Genomic DNA, 19191 nt, shown 5'->3' on the forward strand with positions numbered 1-19191 from the left:
CTAACACATACATAAACACATTAATATACAAACCTGATGAGTCCATTTAATAATACTTGAATGTATATGATTTCAGGACTGACTACCTGATACTGAATAACTAAGAATTCACCCCCCAGGTAGCCTAATTCTCCTGCTCTAATCATTCCTCTCTTGTTCTTTATCTACGGGTAGAGTCCCATGAGATTTTTCCTTTGGCCTATCTAATAAGTGTTGTTTTTAGTTCAGGCCCTGTTTAGGCCAGTCAAACTGTTGAGGTATCATGGTCAAGGTTTTGCTATCATTACTAGGATACACAATCTCACAGTGGCTTTTGGTCAGGGTCCTCTGGCTCTTACAATCCTTCCATCCCCCTTCCAAGATGTTCCCTGAGCCTTAGGTGCAGGAGTTGTGTTGTAGATGTATCCACAGGGGGTAGGCATCCCACAATTAGCTGTTCTTTGCATTATGAAAAGTTGCAGTTTACTGAAATGGTCTCTGTTGCAAAAAAGAAAAAAAAAAGGTCTGTGGTGAAGGGGTGAGAGCTATGCATAGGCCGGGCGATGGTGGCGCAGCCTTTAATCCCAGCACTCAGGAGGCAGAGGCAGGCGGATCTCTGTGAGTTCGAGGCCAGCCTGGTCTACAGAGCTAGTTCCAGGACAGGCTCCAAAGCCACAGAGAAACCCTGTCTCGAAAAACCAAAAAAAAAAAAAAAATTACTTCTTTGCATAGTTTTGCTCAAGTTTTCAGTACATAAACAGAACATAGCCATTGTTGTAAAACAGTCCCTAGCCTAATTCCCCTAGTTTTCACTGCCCGTGTCTCTTGGCATTCTGGTCTTCTGAACTCAAGCAAAAAGGTCCATCAACCACTGCTAACAGCATTCTATAGCTAGCTTCCCTAGCCTGCAGTTCCAAACTTTTCTGTACTTTTTCAACAAACCAGTACACAAGGTTTACAAATCACATGATCGGGTTTTACAGCAACAGTTCCATTTCTTGACACCGTTTTTCTACATTTGTTCCTTGTTCCTGTGACTAAATATCTGAAAAAAAAGCAACTGAAAGCAGATGTTAAGTCTGGCTCCTGGTTTACAGGACATAGTCTACCATGGTGGGGAAGGTATGGTGGTAGAAAACTTGGTGGCAGCATAGGAGACAGCGGCTGCTTGCTAAGATCTCAGTGAACCAAGAAGTCTGTACTTCTTTTATGAACTGTTCAATTCATTTGTTCATTTACTGCCTGGATTAGTTATTCTTCTACTGTTTGTTGTTTTGAGTTTTTTATATATTAAGCATATTAATTCCACCAGATATACAAATGGCAGCAATTTTTCCTCCTTCTATTAGCTGTTTCTTCACTCTATTGTTTTCTTTGCTATACAGAAGTTTTTTGATTTCATGTCACCCAGTTTGTCAATTCTTGTTATTCCCATCATGTCCTCAGAAAACTGTTGCCTATGCCTAGATCATGAAATATTTCCCTGTGTTTTACTCTAGTATTTTTAGTTTCAGCTCTTAAATTAGGTCTTCAGTCTTTTAACTTATTTTTTGTACAAATAAAGGGGAATCTAGTTTTATTCATATGGCTAATTCGTTTTCTATATTAGAAAAGGTGCCATTTTTTAACTACAACACCATTTTTAATACCTTTAATAAGAATAAGATGGCCAGCCGGGCGGTGGTGGCGCACGCCTTTAATCCCAGCACTCGGCAGGAGGCAGAGGCAGGCGGATCTCTGTGAGTTCGAGACCAGCCTGGTCTACAGAGCTAGTTCCAGGACAGGCTCCAAAGCCACAGAGAAATCCTGTCTCAAAAAACAAAAAACAAAAAACAAAAAACAAAAAAAAAAAAAAAAGAATAAGATGGCCATGCCTATGTAGGTTGACTTCTGTGGGTACTATACTAGTTTTTGTTGTTGACTGTGGCTCTGAGTATAACTTTTTTTTTTCTTTTTTGGATTTTCGAGACAGGGTTTCTCCGTAGCTTTTGGTTCCTGTCCTGGAACTAGCTCTTGTAGACCAGGCTGGCCTCGAACTCACAGAGATCCACCTGCCTCTGCCTCCGGAGTGCTGGGATTAAAGGCATGCGCCACCACCACCCGGCTCTGAGTATAACTTTAAATCAGGGATTGCTGTACCTCCATTTTTAACCCTTTACCTCCAGTTGATCTGACCTTTTGTTTTGTTTTTCAAGACAGTTTCTCAGTGTAACTTTGAAGCCTGTCCTGTAACTCACTCTGTAGACCAGGCTACCCTGGAACTCACAGAAATCTGCCTACCTCTGCCTCTGAGTACTGGAATTAAAGGCGTGTGCCACCACCACCCAGCTTTTTATCTTTTTTGGTTCCATGTGAATTTGTGGGATTTTTCTTTTAGTTCTACAAGAAATGTCAATTGAATTTTGATGTCTATTAGGTTAAATCTGTAGTTGGTAATTACTTTTGGTAACTTTTGGGCACCAGATAAAGATGGACGCTAAAAAAAAACCTACATAACTCAGAATTGATATAATAAAGGGTTATTTATTTAGGAGTAGACACACAGATCACAGCTCAAATGGGAAACAGCAACCAAATCCCGCAGCCAGAAGGGGGCAACTGCGTGCTTTACTTCAGCATTGATAGCATGAGGCCACACCCAAGAGGGCGGGTAACTAAAAGGCTACTGGCTGCAGATGTAATCGTTTTACAGTAATATAGCCCTTCTGTAAACACAAGGACTTTTTATCTTCTATTGTAATAGTTTTACAATAATATAGCCCTTCTGTAAACACAAGGACTTTTTATCTTCTATTGTCTTTTTCAACTTGCATTCAATGTTTTACAGTTTTTCACTAAATCCACACACTGCCAAAGCATAACACAATTCTCATAATTATAACATAATACTTGTAAATATAATAAGCTTTTAGTCCATTCTTTCACTCCCCTAAACTAGCCCAAGAAACAGCATTTTCTTATTTTTCTAAGAACGGTTCTTCAAATGCTTTCTAAGAATCACTCTATATAGTGGTATATATTATTTGTGTTTTAATAAATAAATCTTGCCTGAAAATCAGAGGGCAAAGCTAGTAAGGCTTATCAGCCATAGAGGCCAGGAAGTGGTGGCACACACCTTTACTCCCAGGACCCACAAGACGGGCAGACAGGTCTCTATAGTTCAAAGCTACCCTGGGCTACACAAAATTGAATCTGAGCCGGGCGGTGGTGGCGCACGCCTTTAATCCCAGCACTCGGGAGGCAGAGGCAGGCGGATCTCTGTGAGTTCGAGACCAGCCTGGTCTACAAGAGCTAGTTCCAGGACAGGCTCCAAAACCACAAAGAAACCCTGTCTCGAAAAACCAAAAAAAAAAAAAAAAAAAAAAAAAAAACCCAAAAAAAAACAAAATTGAATCTGTCTAAAAGAGAAAACAGCTCACAAAAAGGTGATCCCAACACTTGGGATCACACACCTTTAATCCCAGCACTAGGGAGGTGGAGACAGGCTTAATGTGAATGGGTGGAGAAGACAGGAACTCAGTGTGGTATGAAGTCTGAGTGAGGATTCATGGAGGGAGGATCTCACCCTTTCTGTCTGAAGATTTGGTAGAGATAAAAGGTTTCTCTAGTGATTGGCTGCTTTGTTTTTCTGATCTTTAGCTTGAGCCCCAATATCTGTCTCTGGGTTTTTATTATTCATGCTACAACTCTATGCTTTAACTATTAGAACTCCAAGGAGCTTAAGTGTTCTACCAGTATCATTATTTTAAAAAACTAACATTAGCATAAATACTTTTAAGTAATTAAGAGGAAGACTTCTTTGATGTAGTAATTGTAAATCCAAAGGTAGTACTGGCTTTACATGTATCTGGCTTAAGAGATGTTCAGAACACCAGGACTGACAGCCTCAGTGGAAATTAAATATTGTATTTTTAAAAACTGAGTAACAGTGTTTCATATTTTTTGTAAATATTTTATAAAGGCTTGACTTAATAGAACACAGGCTGATTCATTTCTTGCTGTACAGTGATTAACTTTAAAAAAACTTAAGGAATTGTCTGATTTTTCTTAAACATTATTCACCTGCTATAGCTTAGGTGTCTCTACAAAAAGGGAAAATTAATCCGCACTGTGAGGTATTATGATGTGGAACCAGGTGGGCCTTTAAGAAGTATTTAGGATTAGATAAGTACCTTAAAGTGGGGCCCACACAATTGCAAAAGAGGCTTTTTGTCCTATGGCAGGATAGCACATCATGGTGAGACCACATGGCAAAACAGGAAGTGCCCACTTACTTCAAGGCTGAGAAGTGAACAAGAAAGAAAAGGAATTGAGTTCCTACTATCCCCTTAGAGTTCACACCTATAGTGACCTAAAGACCTCCCACTAAAAAGCAATCTTAATTAATCTGAAGCAAGCCAAATGTTTCAGAAAACAAGTCAATATCTAGATGTCAATTATATTTCTAAATACTAATAACAGTTGCAAAGTGAAATTTTTAAATGCTAGTCATAAGACATGGGAGAAAAAAATCTAATCTTTGTAAGACCTCACCAGCGAAAACTATAAAATATTGTTTATATGTAAGTAAAGTATTTCAGAAAGGTGCACTAAGAAATCTCAAACTGATTTTACTGTTTACAAACAGAAACCAAATTAAAAATAAGCTTTTTCTTGGTACAAAAATAATTATTTGAACACTGTCCTGGCTAGTTTTACGTTAACTTGACACAAGCTAGTCATATCAAGGGGGGAACCTCAACTGTGAAACTGGGTGAAAGCGGGCCAGCCTGTAGGGCATTTTCTTAATTAATGATTAATGGAGGAGGGCCAAATCCACGGTAGGCAGGGACTTCCCGGGGCTGGTAGTCCTGGGTTCTATAAGACAGCACACAAACCAGTAAGCAGCACTCCGCCATGGGCTCTGAATCAGCTCCTGCTTCCAGGTTCACCTGGTTGGCTTCCCTCATGGTGATTGTAATCCAGGATATGTAAACCATATAAACTCTCTCCTCCTCAAGCTGCCTTTGGTCATGATTGTTCATCACAGCAATAGTAGCCCTAACTAAGGCATACACTAAAAATATGTTTTTCTCACAAAAATAAGGTAGTGAGAAGTAATAAATCTGGTAAGAAAGGCTTATCACCACCTCCTTCATCTCATTCATTCTCTTTGGAACAAGGGAAGAAAAAAAGCTGAGAAATTTGTTCGAGCTTGACTTGGCCATTTTCAACATGTACACATCAAACAAGGTAATATATCCATTTTGCTCCCAAACCTTTCCCTATCTTGTGGTTTTTAAGTAATTTTATTTGAGACATACCTATAGGCCAGTCAAATTGCTAAAACGCATTTTAAAAGGACTAAATTTAGTAACTCAAACTTCAAATGGAAAATTCAAGTAGTATTCAGCAATAAAATATGGTCTTGAGAGCCATTTATCAAGTTAAGGAGATACAGAAAGTAATGAATATAAGCATCATAGCCAATAATTAATTACACAGTATTAACTCTTCCACTAACTAAAATTAATATATAATTAGAATTATTACTTTTATCCGGCTCCATGAACAGAATATTGAACACAGAAACCCTCAACTTTTTCTTTAGTAAACATGAACTCATCAGTGCTCTCATCAAAAAAAGAAAAAAAAATCACTAAACTATTTTAACTAAATTTAAGCTTTAAATTTCTAATCTTAGCTTGGTGTAAATTCCAGATTTTGGGAAAACTGAGGCCAGCCTACTAGGCTACAAAGTGAAACCTTGTCTCAAAACCAAATGGAAAAAAATTCTAATTCTGAAGGCACTCTGAAATAGAGGCTTCTAGTAAGATGGTTAGGAGTTAAAGGTGCTTGTCACCTAGCTTGATGACCTGAGTCCAACCTCCAGAATCACTCTTAAAGGCTGTCTTCTAACCACCACCATGTACCGGTGCCTAGGCACACTCACAAATGAGCAAAAGGTGTTTAAAATACTGAAATAAAAAGAGAAATTTACCCCTCATGTCAGCTACTCTGAAAGTTAAGGTAACAGTGTGGATTTTAGTTTTATACAAACGAGCTTGTCACTCAGATTTTCAGTCAACAAAGGAGAAACTTCACTGAATGCATTTAATACTGAAGTCTGTGTCATAGACACATAGACACACACACACACACACTCTAGGGGCTACCTAGAACAGGAAGACAAACTGCAAGAGACAAAGTCGGCTTTCACCTGCCAGATTCCAACAATAATGCTAAACCATGTATGTAGCATGTGATGCACGTAGTAAGTTATGTAAGACCGATTAAAGAGTTTTGTTGGAAAGAGTCACAATTCCCAACTAGAAGGATCCCAAAAAAGCTTCTGGGGAAAATAGTTCATATCAGATCTCTATTTTAGCACTGACATGCAACACATATACATAAACAACATCTAAAGTCAGGAGGCACCACCACACAAAGCTTCAGAATCAAAATGTCTTCATTTGGAGTCCATCACCATCACCTACTGGTTATATATTCCTATAAGATTGCAGCAACAGAATATGGTCTTGAGAATCATTTATCATATTCAAGCCAGTAAGGTGTGCTACTAAATGGTCCTAAGAGTCCATTTTGTCATCTTTAACAGACCTTGTTCACATTCAATAAAGGCAAAATAATCAACATAGAGTAAGCTGTCAATGAATTTAAAATGGGAGAAAGGGGGCCAATATAAACAATGTAACAGAGAATAACAAAGTGTAGCTTTGCAGAAACTAGATGCTAATAAAATAGGATATAAGTAGAAACCAGCAAGAAGGCAACGGTAAGAAAAGTACGGGGATAGTTTCTGCTATTTTCACTAATGTGAAAGCAGACTCACTATGCCAAAGGTGCTACTCTGCAGTAAGGGAAAATTAAGAAGAAAATCTAATTAAGGTTCGGGGGTAAAAAGGTCACTGTGCATCACAAAAGAACAATCTTTCCATAATTCAAGATATAAAAAATAAATTTTAAAGAGTTTTTTTTTTAAAGTACTTGTTAGTAGCAAATATAAGAAAAAAGTACTACAAAAACTCCAAGGAGCTGGGCGGTGGTGGCGCACGCCTTTAATTCCAGCACTCGGGAGGCAGAGGCAGGTAGATCTCTGTGAGTTCGAGGCCAGCCTGGTCTACAAGAGCTAGTTCCAGGACAGGAACCAAAAGCTACGGAGAAACCCTCTCTCGAAAATCAAAAAAACAAAAAAACTCCAAGGAGGTATCTCTCAAACTGTGTGTAATGCTTTTAGAATCTTGTTCCTTTTCAAATGGGTTCCTGTGAAAGAGTCTAATAGTTTAAAAAGGAAGTATACCACTGGAAAGAAAATATTATCCACACTACCACGCTCTGGAGCGTGCATGTTCAGATCAGTCAAGCAGCGCTCAACCTTCCTAATGCTGTGACCCTTTAATACAGTTCCTCATGTTGCGGTGACCCCAACCATGAAATTATTTTCATTGCTTCTTCATAGCTGCAATTTTGTTACTGTTATGAATCCCAATGGTCTTAGGAGACCCCCATGAAAGAGACATTCGGCCCCTGAAGGGGTGGAGATTCACAGGTTAAAAACTGGTGCTCTAGAGCATAAATAAGGCTTGAACTTAATTAACTGTGAACTAATATTTAACTTCACACTTCAGTGCCTCACTGTCATCATCACCTGCAAAACAGAGATAACACTCCATCAAATAAAAAGGAATAGGAAACACCAGCAATACACGCAAATGTTAGTGGTAGCAGTAATAGTTATGTAAGCTATTTGTGTTTAATCAAGCAGTATTTAAGAAAGGAGGAAAGACAGCAGAATCTTAAGCGTCTAATTCTCTTCTAACTATACAAAGAAACTATCCTCCCCAATTATGTCAGTAAGGAAAGGGAGGTTCACTTCCCTACCTCACTAAGCTAACTGATGGCAGAAATGAGAATACTGACAGAATACTGACTATGTATGAGGTCAGGTTTGCTTTCTTTCCTCCACACAAACGACTTTCACAGCAATGCACAGCTGCAGAAGCAAAAACTAAACTCCAAAGTCTGAGCACTAGTCTGTCTCTCAGTTTTATTTTCTGAAAAATTAAAGGATTTGATTGTATTTTGAGGAATCCCTTCATAGTAAAAAAAATCTGATTTTTTAAATTACCACATATGGTAATAAGCCCACAAAAAATTAGTGAAGGAAATTTTTTCTATTTAAAAAAAAAAATGAGAAAACGTAGGTAAAACCCTTTAAGATTTATGCACAGGCTAGGACTTACTGAAAACTACTCTAACAGCAGAAATAATCCCAAGAATTGACAAGTGAGATTACCTGAAATAGAAGCACAGCAAAGGAAACAATTACCAGAGTGAAGATACAACCTAGAGAATAGGAAAAGAAATTGCCAACTGTACTTCAGATGGAGTTACCTAGATTATATAAAGGACTACAAAAACCAAATCCCCTAGCCGGGCGGTGGTGGAGCACACCTTTAATCCCAGCACTCGGGAGGCAGAGGCAGGCGGATCTCTGTGAGTTCGAGACCAGCCTGGTCTACAAGAGCTAGTTCCAGGACAGGCTCCAAAACCACAGAGAAACCCTGTCTAGAAAAACCAAAAAAAAAAAAACAAAAAAAAACCAAATCCCCACAAACAAGTCCACAAATGAAGAAATGGTTCTCAAAGGAAGAAATACAAATGGCCAATAAATACCCTTAGCCATTAAAGAAACGACTTAAAATGCTTTCAGGAGACTGCAGAGATCGGTAAAACATCTGCCTTAAAAGTATGAAGACACAAATTAGAGCCTGGTTTGGGGGTGGTGAACAGGTAGACCCTAGAGCTCACTGGCCAACTAACCTTAGTCAAATCAAGGAGCTCGAGGTCCAATGAGAGACTTTATCTCAAAATACGAAGTGTATTGCAGTAGGAAAATACCTGAATTGGACTACTGACTTCAAGACTCTGGTTCACCCCAAGGAGAATGGCCAGGATCAAGAAAACAAATGACAGGCGGGCAGTGGTGTCGCACAACTTTAATCCCAGCACTCAGGAGGCAGACAGGTGACCATGTGAGAGAGAAGAGATCTTAGGTGGGGAGAGGGTGAAAACAGGGTAAAGGAATAGGAAAAAAGGCAAATGCAACCTGGGACAAGTGAGGTCAAGGCCACAATTAAAATGAGGAGCGATAAAAACAAAGTACAAAGGTGTGTGTGTGTGTATATATATATATATGTATGTATGTATGTATGTATGTATATGTATATGTATATATATATGGAAATGCCAATGCCATTATAAAGCCCACTACTTTATATGCTAACTTTAAGGCTGAATCACTATCACAAATACCTTATTTGCAGGGAGGGGGTGTCAGGATTTCACATTACCAAAAGGACATTAGTAGTAAGGAAAGAACTAAGAAAATTGTTGAAACCAAAAGATAACAATTCTAAGTACTTCAAGAGGAATTTTAGTATCTAAATTCTCAATGATTTATGAAGAACAGAAATCTGCTACTACACAGATGGACACATTTGTCACTCTGCCTGAAAATGCAGCCAGGCTCCCAGGGGCACCTCACTCCCCATCACTCTCCAAACTCACCTAACCCTTTACAGGCTTCCTAAAAGAGACTCAATAGCTTGACTCAACAAAGTCCTGTACGACCTGGCTCTTCTCCCGTCACTAACCATTTCTATTCTTCCTTTGCTCTTTCAATTTCTTTCATTACTTCCACACAATTTTACCCCACCTCATTTTTAGGACTTTCATACAATATGCTCTCCAAAACCTAGAAAGCTGTTCTTCATCCAAGCTGAGATCTAATGTTACCATTTCAAAGAAGTCTTTCTTGACCTCCACCCAATGCCTCTCCAAAGCATTTTGGACTTCTTTACCTCACACAATACTATAATTACTTGTTCAGCATCTGTCTTCCCTAACAGATGAAAACCTTGCCACATTTCCCACTCTGACTAGTACAGAGTAAGTACTTAAAAGTTTGCTAATATTCTTGTGAAGGCCTTAGGCCTAAAGGCCTCATCCTTCCCACTCTTGCCCCACCCCCCTTTTAAAACATTTACTGTGTGTAAAAAAAAAAAAGTTTGCTAATACATTCACAATTCAGGTTAGTTAAAAAAAATAAACAAATCAAATAATACTTCACTATCATGATAGCTAAAAACTATATAAAGTTCCCTTCATATAGTTTTTCTTCAAAAAGTATTATTTTATAATTACATGTCAACAACACTAAGCAAAAAAAAAAAAACAACTCTTTACATTAAAAAACCAAAAAGACAGACACCCTGTGGTGGTGGCACCTGCTTCTGATCCCAGCTGATCCCAGCACTTTGCAGGCATTTCTAGGCCAACCTGGGCTACAAAGCGACCTCCAGACAGAGCTGAGACGGAGCTGTTATAACTGTCTTGAAAAATCAAAAAATGAAGAGAGGGAGAGAGGGAAGGAGGGAGGTAGGGAGGGAAATCAATGGGGGACTGGGCGGTGGCGGCACACGCCTTTAATCCCAGCACTCAGGAGGGAGAGGCAGGCGGATCTTTGTGAGTTTGAGGCCAGCCTGGTCTACAAGAGCTAGTTCCAGAACAGGCTCCAAAGCCACAGAGAAACTCTGTCTCACAAACAAACAGAAAGAAACGAATGGCGGGGAGGGCGCGCATGCCTTTTATAATCCCAGCACTCAAGGAGGCAGAGGCCAGCCGGGTCTACAGAGTGAGTTCAAGAATACCCAGTACTGTTTCACAGAGAAATTTTGTCTTAAAAAAAAAAAGAAAGAAAGAAAAGAAAAAGAAGCCAACAGCAGTAAATAATTATCACCTAGCGGAAAAGAGAACACATGGAGACTAAAAGAAGCTAAATTGTACAATGAACATTAGAAAGGGCCCCTGAGTAGACTCTACTAGCAGTAACTGTTTACTGTAATCATGAACTAACAGTATCTGAGTAGTGCTCCATGCTTTTCTTTAATTAAAAAGCATACACACTAAGAATATATATTTTAGGTTAGTGAAAAAACATGAACTAACAAAAAAAAGTTGGTTTGAAACATACTAATTACAAACCGGGCAGTATTTTGGATTTTCTTTATGTATATATATATATTTATTATTTTCCCCATTTTGCAAACAGAAACATGCACCGAGTTAAGCGACTTATCCAATATTATACAACTCGCCGGAGAGTGTAGCTGCACAGTTGAAAACTATCATTAAGGTCGGGGCCTCCCTCTCACCTGTTTGATATGTTACTTTGCAATCCACTGAAGACAATGTCTTTTTTTATTTGAAGGTAGAGGGTAGTGAAGATTTAGTCTTTGGCTCTGCATACCCTCCAGCTCTCTGGAATAGAATTTCTATACCATTCTGGTCAACTGTTTTGCCACCTTGCCAAATCTAAGAGCTTCTAACTTACTGTACTGATCAAGTTAATAATAACTCCACCCCAGCCTTCTATATCATCCATGCAGCTGTAGAGTTAACTTCGGGCATCATACTTGATTTTCCTTTCCCTGTCTCCCACATCTGCTCTATCAGCAAGTTTTCTCAGATCATTGTGGAGTACATTTGGTTCTGACTGCACTAGCATCCAATGCAGTCTTTCTCCAATACCCTCAAAACAGCCTCCCTTCATTCCACAAAGCAGGCATCTTTAAAGTCAAATCAGTCCTGCCCAAATTCAAATAGCCTATCTTTCACTTATGTGTTAAATAAAATCTTAATTCCTGACCTTGATCTAAAAGCCCCCATATGATTTGGCCCCTGCCTGCTTGTAATTTCACTGTCTTTCCTCCCTTCTCTACAGAAACCACAAAGATTATGTCTTATACCAGGCCTTTCCATTCTTCCGACTACCACATCTTATCATCTTAGTTTGTTAAATATTACTTGCTCGGACAGCTCCCAGCAAGTGCTGAAACAGCCCCCATCCTAACCACACATACACGATCCTCTACTATTAAAATGGTTCAAACTAGCCGTACCTGAAATGGTATCTTACTGTTAATCTGGGAATTTTAAAGTTCTACCCAAACCTTCCCTCAGCACACTCTAAAAACTTAAGACGTGTATTATATGGGTGAGCTATCTGCCGCTGCATTGTGTTGTTATTGTAAATAAATCATACAGAAAAGAAATTTATCTATGCTGTATTTTGCATTTAACAAATCCACAAAACATTCCTAAAAATTTTCCATCTAAGACATTCAACAGTCGCACGAACTACTACTGAATTCCCTCCTTAAACTGCTAAATATCCCATATGGATAGAGATTTGACTTTTTCCCTTCTCCACGTGAGTAGGGCGTGAGTGGAACAGGGGAGTTCTACTGGGCACATCAGCACCTGTTACATCTTCTTCCATCAAAAGAGGTGCGTATGAGCCAGACACCACATGGAAGACGTGGCCTTTCTTTTAAGGGACCGTAAGGGAAACCTCGTTTAAACTCGGACTGCCCCCATAAAAGCCATTCACTTCGCTTAAAGAAACAATGTCAAATAAGCTACGGCCAGGATCACACGCTAGCAGCCCTGGAGAGCGAAGAAACCGACGTGAAGGCCCTCGGAAAACACAGGTGTCTGGGGAAGTTTGCCATCAGTCTACACGTAACGGGAAAACAAAAGCAGTAGACAGCGGTGCAAAGATCGGTTCAACGACAAAAAGCAAGCACAGTCCCAGCCTGGGCGACCTCGATTAGGTGGAGGGAGAGGAGACAGCAGAACCCTAGGACCCCCGTTCTTCGCTCCGGCCCCCACCACGGGCACTTCGGGTCAACTGCACCGACCTGGGCATCCGCTGGGGCCACCCCCGCCATGCCTGCAAGGACAGCTCCCCAGGGTACTCACATGGGCTCGAGGGTCTTGCTGAGCCAAGACTTGAGGGCCTCGAAGTTTTCAATGATCATCTTAGAAACCATCCACCGCGGCCCCGAGGCCGGTCACACTCCTGCGCTCGCCCAGGTGGCGGCCACCGCCACCGCCGCCGCCCCCTCCTCCGCGCGCCGTCCGTCCGCGTGGGCCGCGGTGGGAGGTGCCGGTGGCAGGTCCCCGCGAGCCGAGCTCGCCCAGCAGCCCGGCGGGGCCGCCGCAGGCCGCGAGCCCACCTGCTGGCCCGGAGCTTCCCGTCGGCGGCCCCCGGCCCGGGGCTGAGGCAGCAACGGTTTCCCCGGGCCCTCCCCCTTGCCCGGCTCCCCCCAATGAATCTTCCCGAAGGACAGCCGGACGCGCTGAGACCCAGGCGTTCCTCTCAGCTCTGGGGTTAGGTGCTTGTTGGCAAAGCGGCAGAGCAGGAGTGAAGGCGGGCGAGAACGGAGGGCGGCTCAATGGGAACGGTTCGGGGGTCTTCCCGGCTTCCAGCACCCCCAAGAAGATGGCTGCCCGGCAAATCTCGCGAGAATTAATTGAAGTCTCGCGGTGAGTCCCAGGGCATGCTGGGAAGAGACGCAAGTTCGGCGGACCGTAGGCTGAGCAAATGCGGTGTTGTGTTTTGTGTCTGCGTGGGTAGAGGCCCTGGTCCCTTTGTACCCATCGGCCCTCGTAATGAAGAACCACAAGCGCCGTCGTATTTCACAAGGAGGGAAAGGCCACCGACTCCCAGACATTTCCTCTAAGAGGATTGTGCCTATGTGCGCGGGAATGAACGGGCAAGAAGCGGGAGCCCCTTGAGAACGCGGCCAGCCGTCCGTCCCGCCCCGTGCAGCCTGCCGTAGCTACCTCAGCACCCTCCCAGTACAGTATTCCTGTGTGTGCTGTCCTGTGCACACGATGCATAAAGACAGACAGCTCTGATGCCCACCGAGACCTCCAAAGGATTAGTGTCAGAATTTTGTGGCATAGGTCTAAGGGCCTATGCATTGCCCCCCCCCCCAATACCTTGATGAGGTCCAGCCTAGCTAAGGGCAATTTTGTTACGCTTTCAGTTCTGGTCACTTAAAAAAGACTCAATAGTTTCTCCAAGAAGTTACAGTGTACCAAAGCAGAGCATGTAAATTAGCATGCTATATGTCACGGGTGACCCAACAGGGTTTGATTCTATTATATAATGTTAAGAGACTAGCAAAGACTATAAAGTCCATGTAATACAAGTGAGATGAAAATAGTTCACAAAGAGATTGTGAACCGTAAAGAAATTCTTGGTGAGACAGAATTATAATTTGCTGCAGTGCAGTGTTCTTTAAGAATTAACTAAGATTTAAAAAAAAAGAATTAACTGAGATTATAAAATACAAGCTAGATGTTTGCTCTAAAAGACAGTGTCTTAAGTCAGCCATTAATTATAATCAAGCTACTGATTAAGTGAGATAATCCAGATATGAAAAGATAAATATGTCTTTATACAGGTTTCTAGCGGAACAGGAGAGACAAGAGTGAAAGGCAGAATGGGAGGCAAAAAAAAAGGGAGCTTCGGAAATACTCTCAGTGATACATAGTTTCAGTTTGGCATGATTAATAGAGTTCTGGGATGGATGGTGTTGATGACCGAACAATTTGACTATATCTAATGCCATAAAGTTGTACGTATACAATTATTAAAATGGTAAATTTTGGATTACATATAAAATTGATTTATAAATACTAAACTGCTACGAGCCATGTGTTTCTGTTTAAAGCCACTATAGGTATCGTTGATTAATCGATACTGAGTTCGTGTTCAATGCCACTGTAACACATGCTTGAACAAAGCCCTATAATTCTCGTACTTTTCTCTGGAAAATACGTCACACCCTGGTTTTTGGTTTTTTGGTTTGTTTTGAGACTGGGTTTCTCTGTAGACCATGCTGGCCTCGAACTCACACCTGCCTCTGCCGCCCAAGTGCTGGGATTAAAGATTAAAGGAGTATGCCGCCACCACCAGGCTGCACCACCACAACCGGACTCTTAGGTGTTTTTTTTTTTTCCATCACATCCTTTTTATATAGGGACCATGGAGAGTAGCTCATTATTGCGTATGGAGTATGGGGCATTTTAAACAGTGACATCATCAGCAAAAAGCTCATAAATGAGGAAAATAAAACATGGCACCAAACAGATCACAAAACGGGCACTTGTTTCCATTGTGTGAACTGTGAAAAGGACGCTGGATGTTTTATAGCCCCTTGTCCAACCTCAACTGAGAACACACATCATTGAACCTGAAGTTTTATCCACTCAGGCTTTGGCCACAGTTGTTCACTGCAAACCCCAGAATGGGTCTGGGATTTACAGATAAATTCTAAAGGGTAAGAAAACTCACGAATATAAAATATAAACTCTGTGAGTGACAAGGATCAGCTGTATTTCCGAATGAAAAAATGAAGCTTCCAAGAAATGTCCCTTCACCATCGAGAGTAATAGCAGTTCCTCCCCTTCCGTATTACAGTGCTTGTTAGCACTCAGCCTTTAAGTCATGGCTGCCCCCGTGCTTTGCTGGCTTATGCAGTTACTCAGTCTGTGTTACGTCCTTCATTTTCTTTAGACCTCTCTTCAAAGACAGAAACTTGGCTAATGCAGTAATACTACTACTCGGAGAATACTAACCAGCAGCATAGACATCTTAGAGCTCGGCATTTGTTACTTCACATTTCCCAAAGTACATTGGTCTTTCAAGATTCTGTCACTATTAATGCTGTTCCTTTTGCACAGAATAGTGTTCCTCATTGCTCACACTCCGTCTCCTCGTGGTTTTAATAGCCGTTTGGTTTCTAGATGTAGAATAAAAGTTAACTTTTTTATTTTCTAGTCTTTCTCATCTTCAAATATGCTGAGCATCAAATTCCCTTTTCATCTTGACAGTAGCATAATATCTGAAGCAACATAAAATTGTCAAAGGATATTTGTTGCACTTTAAGCAGAAAAGAAACAGAAGAGAAACAGTTTCAGTTACTCCTGATAATGATACATTTTCTACAGGTTTGTATCATTTTATGCTATTTTGTCTCCAGTCATCTTTCCATCCCCCACCCCTAGGAGTTAGCGGGCTTAACTTCTTAATTCTTTCCGTTTTCTTACATAGCTGGCGAATATAGTCTGATCACTCTCAGTAGTGGTTATAGAGCCTTGTTTAAAAACTCAGGTTGTGCCCGGGTGGTGGAGCACGCCTTTAATCCCAGCTTTCGGGAGGCAGAGGCAGGCGGATCTCTGAGTTTGAGCCTAGCGAGTTCCAGGACTGGGGTGTGTGTGTGTGTGTGTGTGTGTGTGTGTGTGTGTGTGTGTGATGATCCCCAGCCCCCCCAAAAAAACCCACTCTGCGTTTCAAGATCAAAAAGATAGTCTATATTTTCTTCAATTCCATCTTACCCCCTTCCTCCTCTCTAGGCGCACCTAGAGTGGTGCACCCTGAGATGGTGGGAGGTTGCTGTCAGCCTCCTTTTTTGCTCTAGAGCTGAGCTAGTTTTTCTCTATAGTGCCCTTCAGTAGCCCGTGGGAAATGTTATTTATCATACATCACATTCCTATTTACACTTGACTCAGGTTATGGCTTCCTATTGAGTCTGTCTATTTGTCTATGATTACACCAGTTACTGTGTTGTTTGCTTTCTGTTGCATTAATACTTCTCTGTCCTTCTTTTCCAGATTAAACCCGGCTAAATGAGAATGTTTAATCTTCCAAATATGTAGACATTCAGCACAGAAGAAGAAATAGATTATTACAGCAATGCAGATGAGGAAGTCTCATGTCTAGCTTCTTATTTTTAATTTTTTTAGCCATGCCTAGCTTCTTTAGGGATATAAAAAATTTAATGATTAAGAAAGATGACTAGAGCCGGGCGATGGTGGCGCATGCCTTTAATCCCAGCACTCGGGAGGCAGAGGTAGGCGGATCTCTGTGAGTTCGAGACCAGCCTGGTCTACAGAGCTAGTTCCAGGACAGGCTCCAAAGCCACAGAGAAACCCTGTCTCGAAAAAAACCAAAAAAAAAAAAAAGAAAGAAAGAAAGAAAGAAAGATGACTAGTAAAAAAAACTAGCCATGTGAAGCAAAGTACAAAGCAGAACATTTCAGTCCTATATGATAGCTTGTAGGATGTTACTGGCACAAATAAAAGCCAGACCTTTTTGTTTGCTTGCTTGCCTGTTTGTTCTGTTTTGGTTTTAGAGACAGGGTTTCTCTGTGTAACAGCTTTGACTGTACTGAGACTTGCTCTGTAGATCACACTGGCCTTGAACTCACAAAGATCCACTTGCTTCTGCCTCCAAGTGCTGGGATTAAAAGCGTGCACCACCACCACCTGGCTCAAAAGCCAAGACCTTTAAAAAGATGTAAGAAGTAGGAAAGTATGAATGTGGATGGAGGAGGAGAATGACTATGGGTCAGTTTTGAGATTTAAAGGGGTAACAAGATCTCGAAGCTGCTGAAGAGTGATCAGTATTGCAGGGCAAATTAAAGTCATGAGAACACCTTCACCTCCTTCTTGGAGCTGAAATCTGAGAATAGGCAAACTGTTCTTTAGCATAATAATACCAGAGATTTTGTTTACCTAGGAATAATGTCAAGGTCATATTTATAAAGGGAATATATTAAGAAACAGAGACCCAAGAAACGAACAGACCTCTGAGAAGGCTGGATGGAGTTCTGTGAGAGCAGAGACTTGGCCTTCTGAGGAATGCTGTGTGTTCAGTGCTGGGCAACGTGCATAACACGTTGACGGCTCTCACTGTGTGCTACGTGAATGAATGCTAGAGAGTGCAACGCAGATTTTGTGAAAGAATCTGGTCTTTTGGAGTGAGAAACAAATGTCCTGGGGTTCACTCACCTGTCATGTCACATCTGACAGTTCATTATCTAAGTTTAAATTATTATTGTCTGTGATACGTGTGTGTGAGTGTAGAAACAAATGTCCTGGGGTTCACTCCCCTGTCATGTCACATCTGACAGTTCATTATCTAAGTTTAAATTATTATTGTCTGTAATACGTGTGTGTGAGTGTAGGCACGTGTGCCGTGACATAGATGGGGAGGGCAACGGATAACTTCCAGGAATTGGTTCTCTTTCCGCTGTGGGATTTCAAAATCAAACTCAGGGTTTGTTAGGCAAGTGACTTTACCCTCTGAGCCATCTCGCCAGCCCCTGTGATATAGTTTTTAATTTTATTTTTTAAATTGTGTATGTGTTTGTGGGTATGTACATGTGGACGCAGGTGCCTACAGAGGCCAGAGCCATCAGATCTCCCTGGAGTTAAAGTTACAAGCAGCTGTGAGCTGGGTTCTGTGCCTGGCTCAGGTACCGGGAACCTTACGTGGGGCCGCTGGAAAGCAAGGGCATCTTAACCACTGAGCCATCTTTCCAGAGCCCCACTATGTGCCTTAAACATAAATACTTCAGCCCTGGGAGGTATAGGTAGGTTCTCCAGTAGAGCCACCCTTGATTGCAAAAAGGATTTCCAAGGTGCATGGGAAGCCTGTTTTTACACAAAGGGGGAAGGGGAAGAATCCATCAAAAATGAAAAAAAGCTCTACTCTCCCCCAAAAAGTCGAACACAAACTTCTACCTCGGGATCCCATGACAAGTATTCATTCACAAGCTGGCACACACGTGATCCCTGTAGAGTTGCTTCTAGGGACTCTGTCACATCCTTTCTTTCCTATTTTTCAATTAATAGTTACGGTGCTGTGCCTTCATGCTTTAAGCCAAAAGCCATTGAGAAAATAAAAATTTTAAAAAAAATGCACCTTTTACCCAGCGCTCCCTTTCCACTTCCTTCTTCTCTAACTTGAGTGGGGGAAATGGCTAACTATTCTTTTGAAGTCGGTCCACCTTTGCATGTTATTCTTGGTGTCCATTAGCCCTGGGACAGAACTGTCTGCTATGAAGGTTAATGATGTGGAACCTAAATTAAAGCTTTTGATAATCAAGGCCATCATTTTGAAGACCAGACCCTGGACAGAAGAAAACAATAGCAGTGAGATAGCATAGAGCAGCCAAATCAAATGCTCTCATGAGGCATTGCCCATAGGTTTGGAAGCTGCACTGTCCACTGTCACAGCCATCAACAGTGTATGGCCACGTAGCCCTTGTAATGTGGTTAAGTAGTATGAACTGTGATAAGCATTAACTTTAAAATACATGGTGATCTCCAAAGTTCTTTGCTTGACAGAGTATGAATTAACAGGAAAACAATATGTTTGTGTGTAAGCATAGGCGTCCCACAGAACAGACTTATTTCCCTTTCCCAGGGGGAATCTATATATATATATATTTCTCTTGGGGTTCTCCTTATTACTTTGCTTCTCTAGGGTGGTGGAATATAGACTCTTTA

At 41.3% G+C, this 19191-nt stretch overlaps 1 protein-coding gene across 14 annotated transcripts in view; it reads right to left on the minus strand.

Moving 5' to 3' along the window:
- The window catches only part of Rbm26 (RNA binding motif protein 26), a 70425-nt gene extending 57062 nt beyond the window's left edge, over positions 1–13363 (minus strand). For 6 of the 14 annotated variants that reach the window (XM_075949942.1, XM_075949940.1, XM_075949939.1 and 3 more), the window contains exon 1: positions 12805–13361. In XM_075949942.1, coding sequence (XP_075806057.1) covers positions 12805–12875 — 71 coding nt within the window. In that variant the 5' untranslated portion in view covers positions 12876–13361. Of the gene's footprint in view, positions 1–12804 lie in introns of all 14 variants that reach the window. The other 8 variants (XM_075949946.1, XM_075949936.1, XM_075949945.1 and 5 more) reach the window with 3 other exon arrangements.
- Positions 13364–19191: the final 5828 nt, after the last annotated feature.

The sequence above is a fragment of the Microtus pennsylvanicus genome, chromosome 15 (assembly GCF_037038515.1).
Source record: "Microtus pennsylvanicus isolate mMicPen1 chromosome 15, mMicPen1.hap1, whole genome shotgun sequence".
In the NCBI taxonomy this organism is placed as follows: Eukaryota; Metazoa; Chordata; class Mammalia; order Rodentia; family Cricetidae; genus Microtus; species Microtus pennsylvanicus.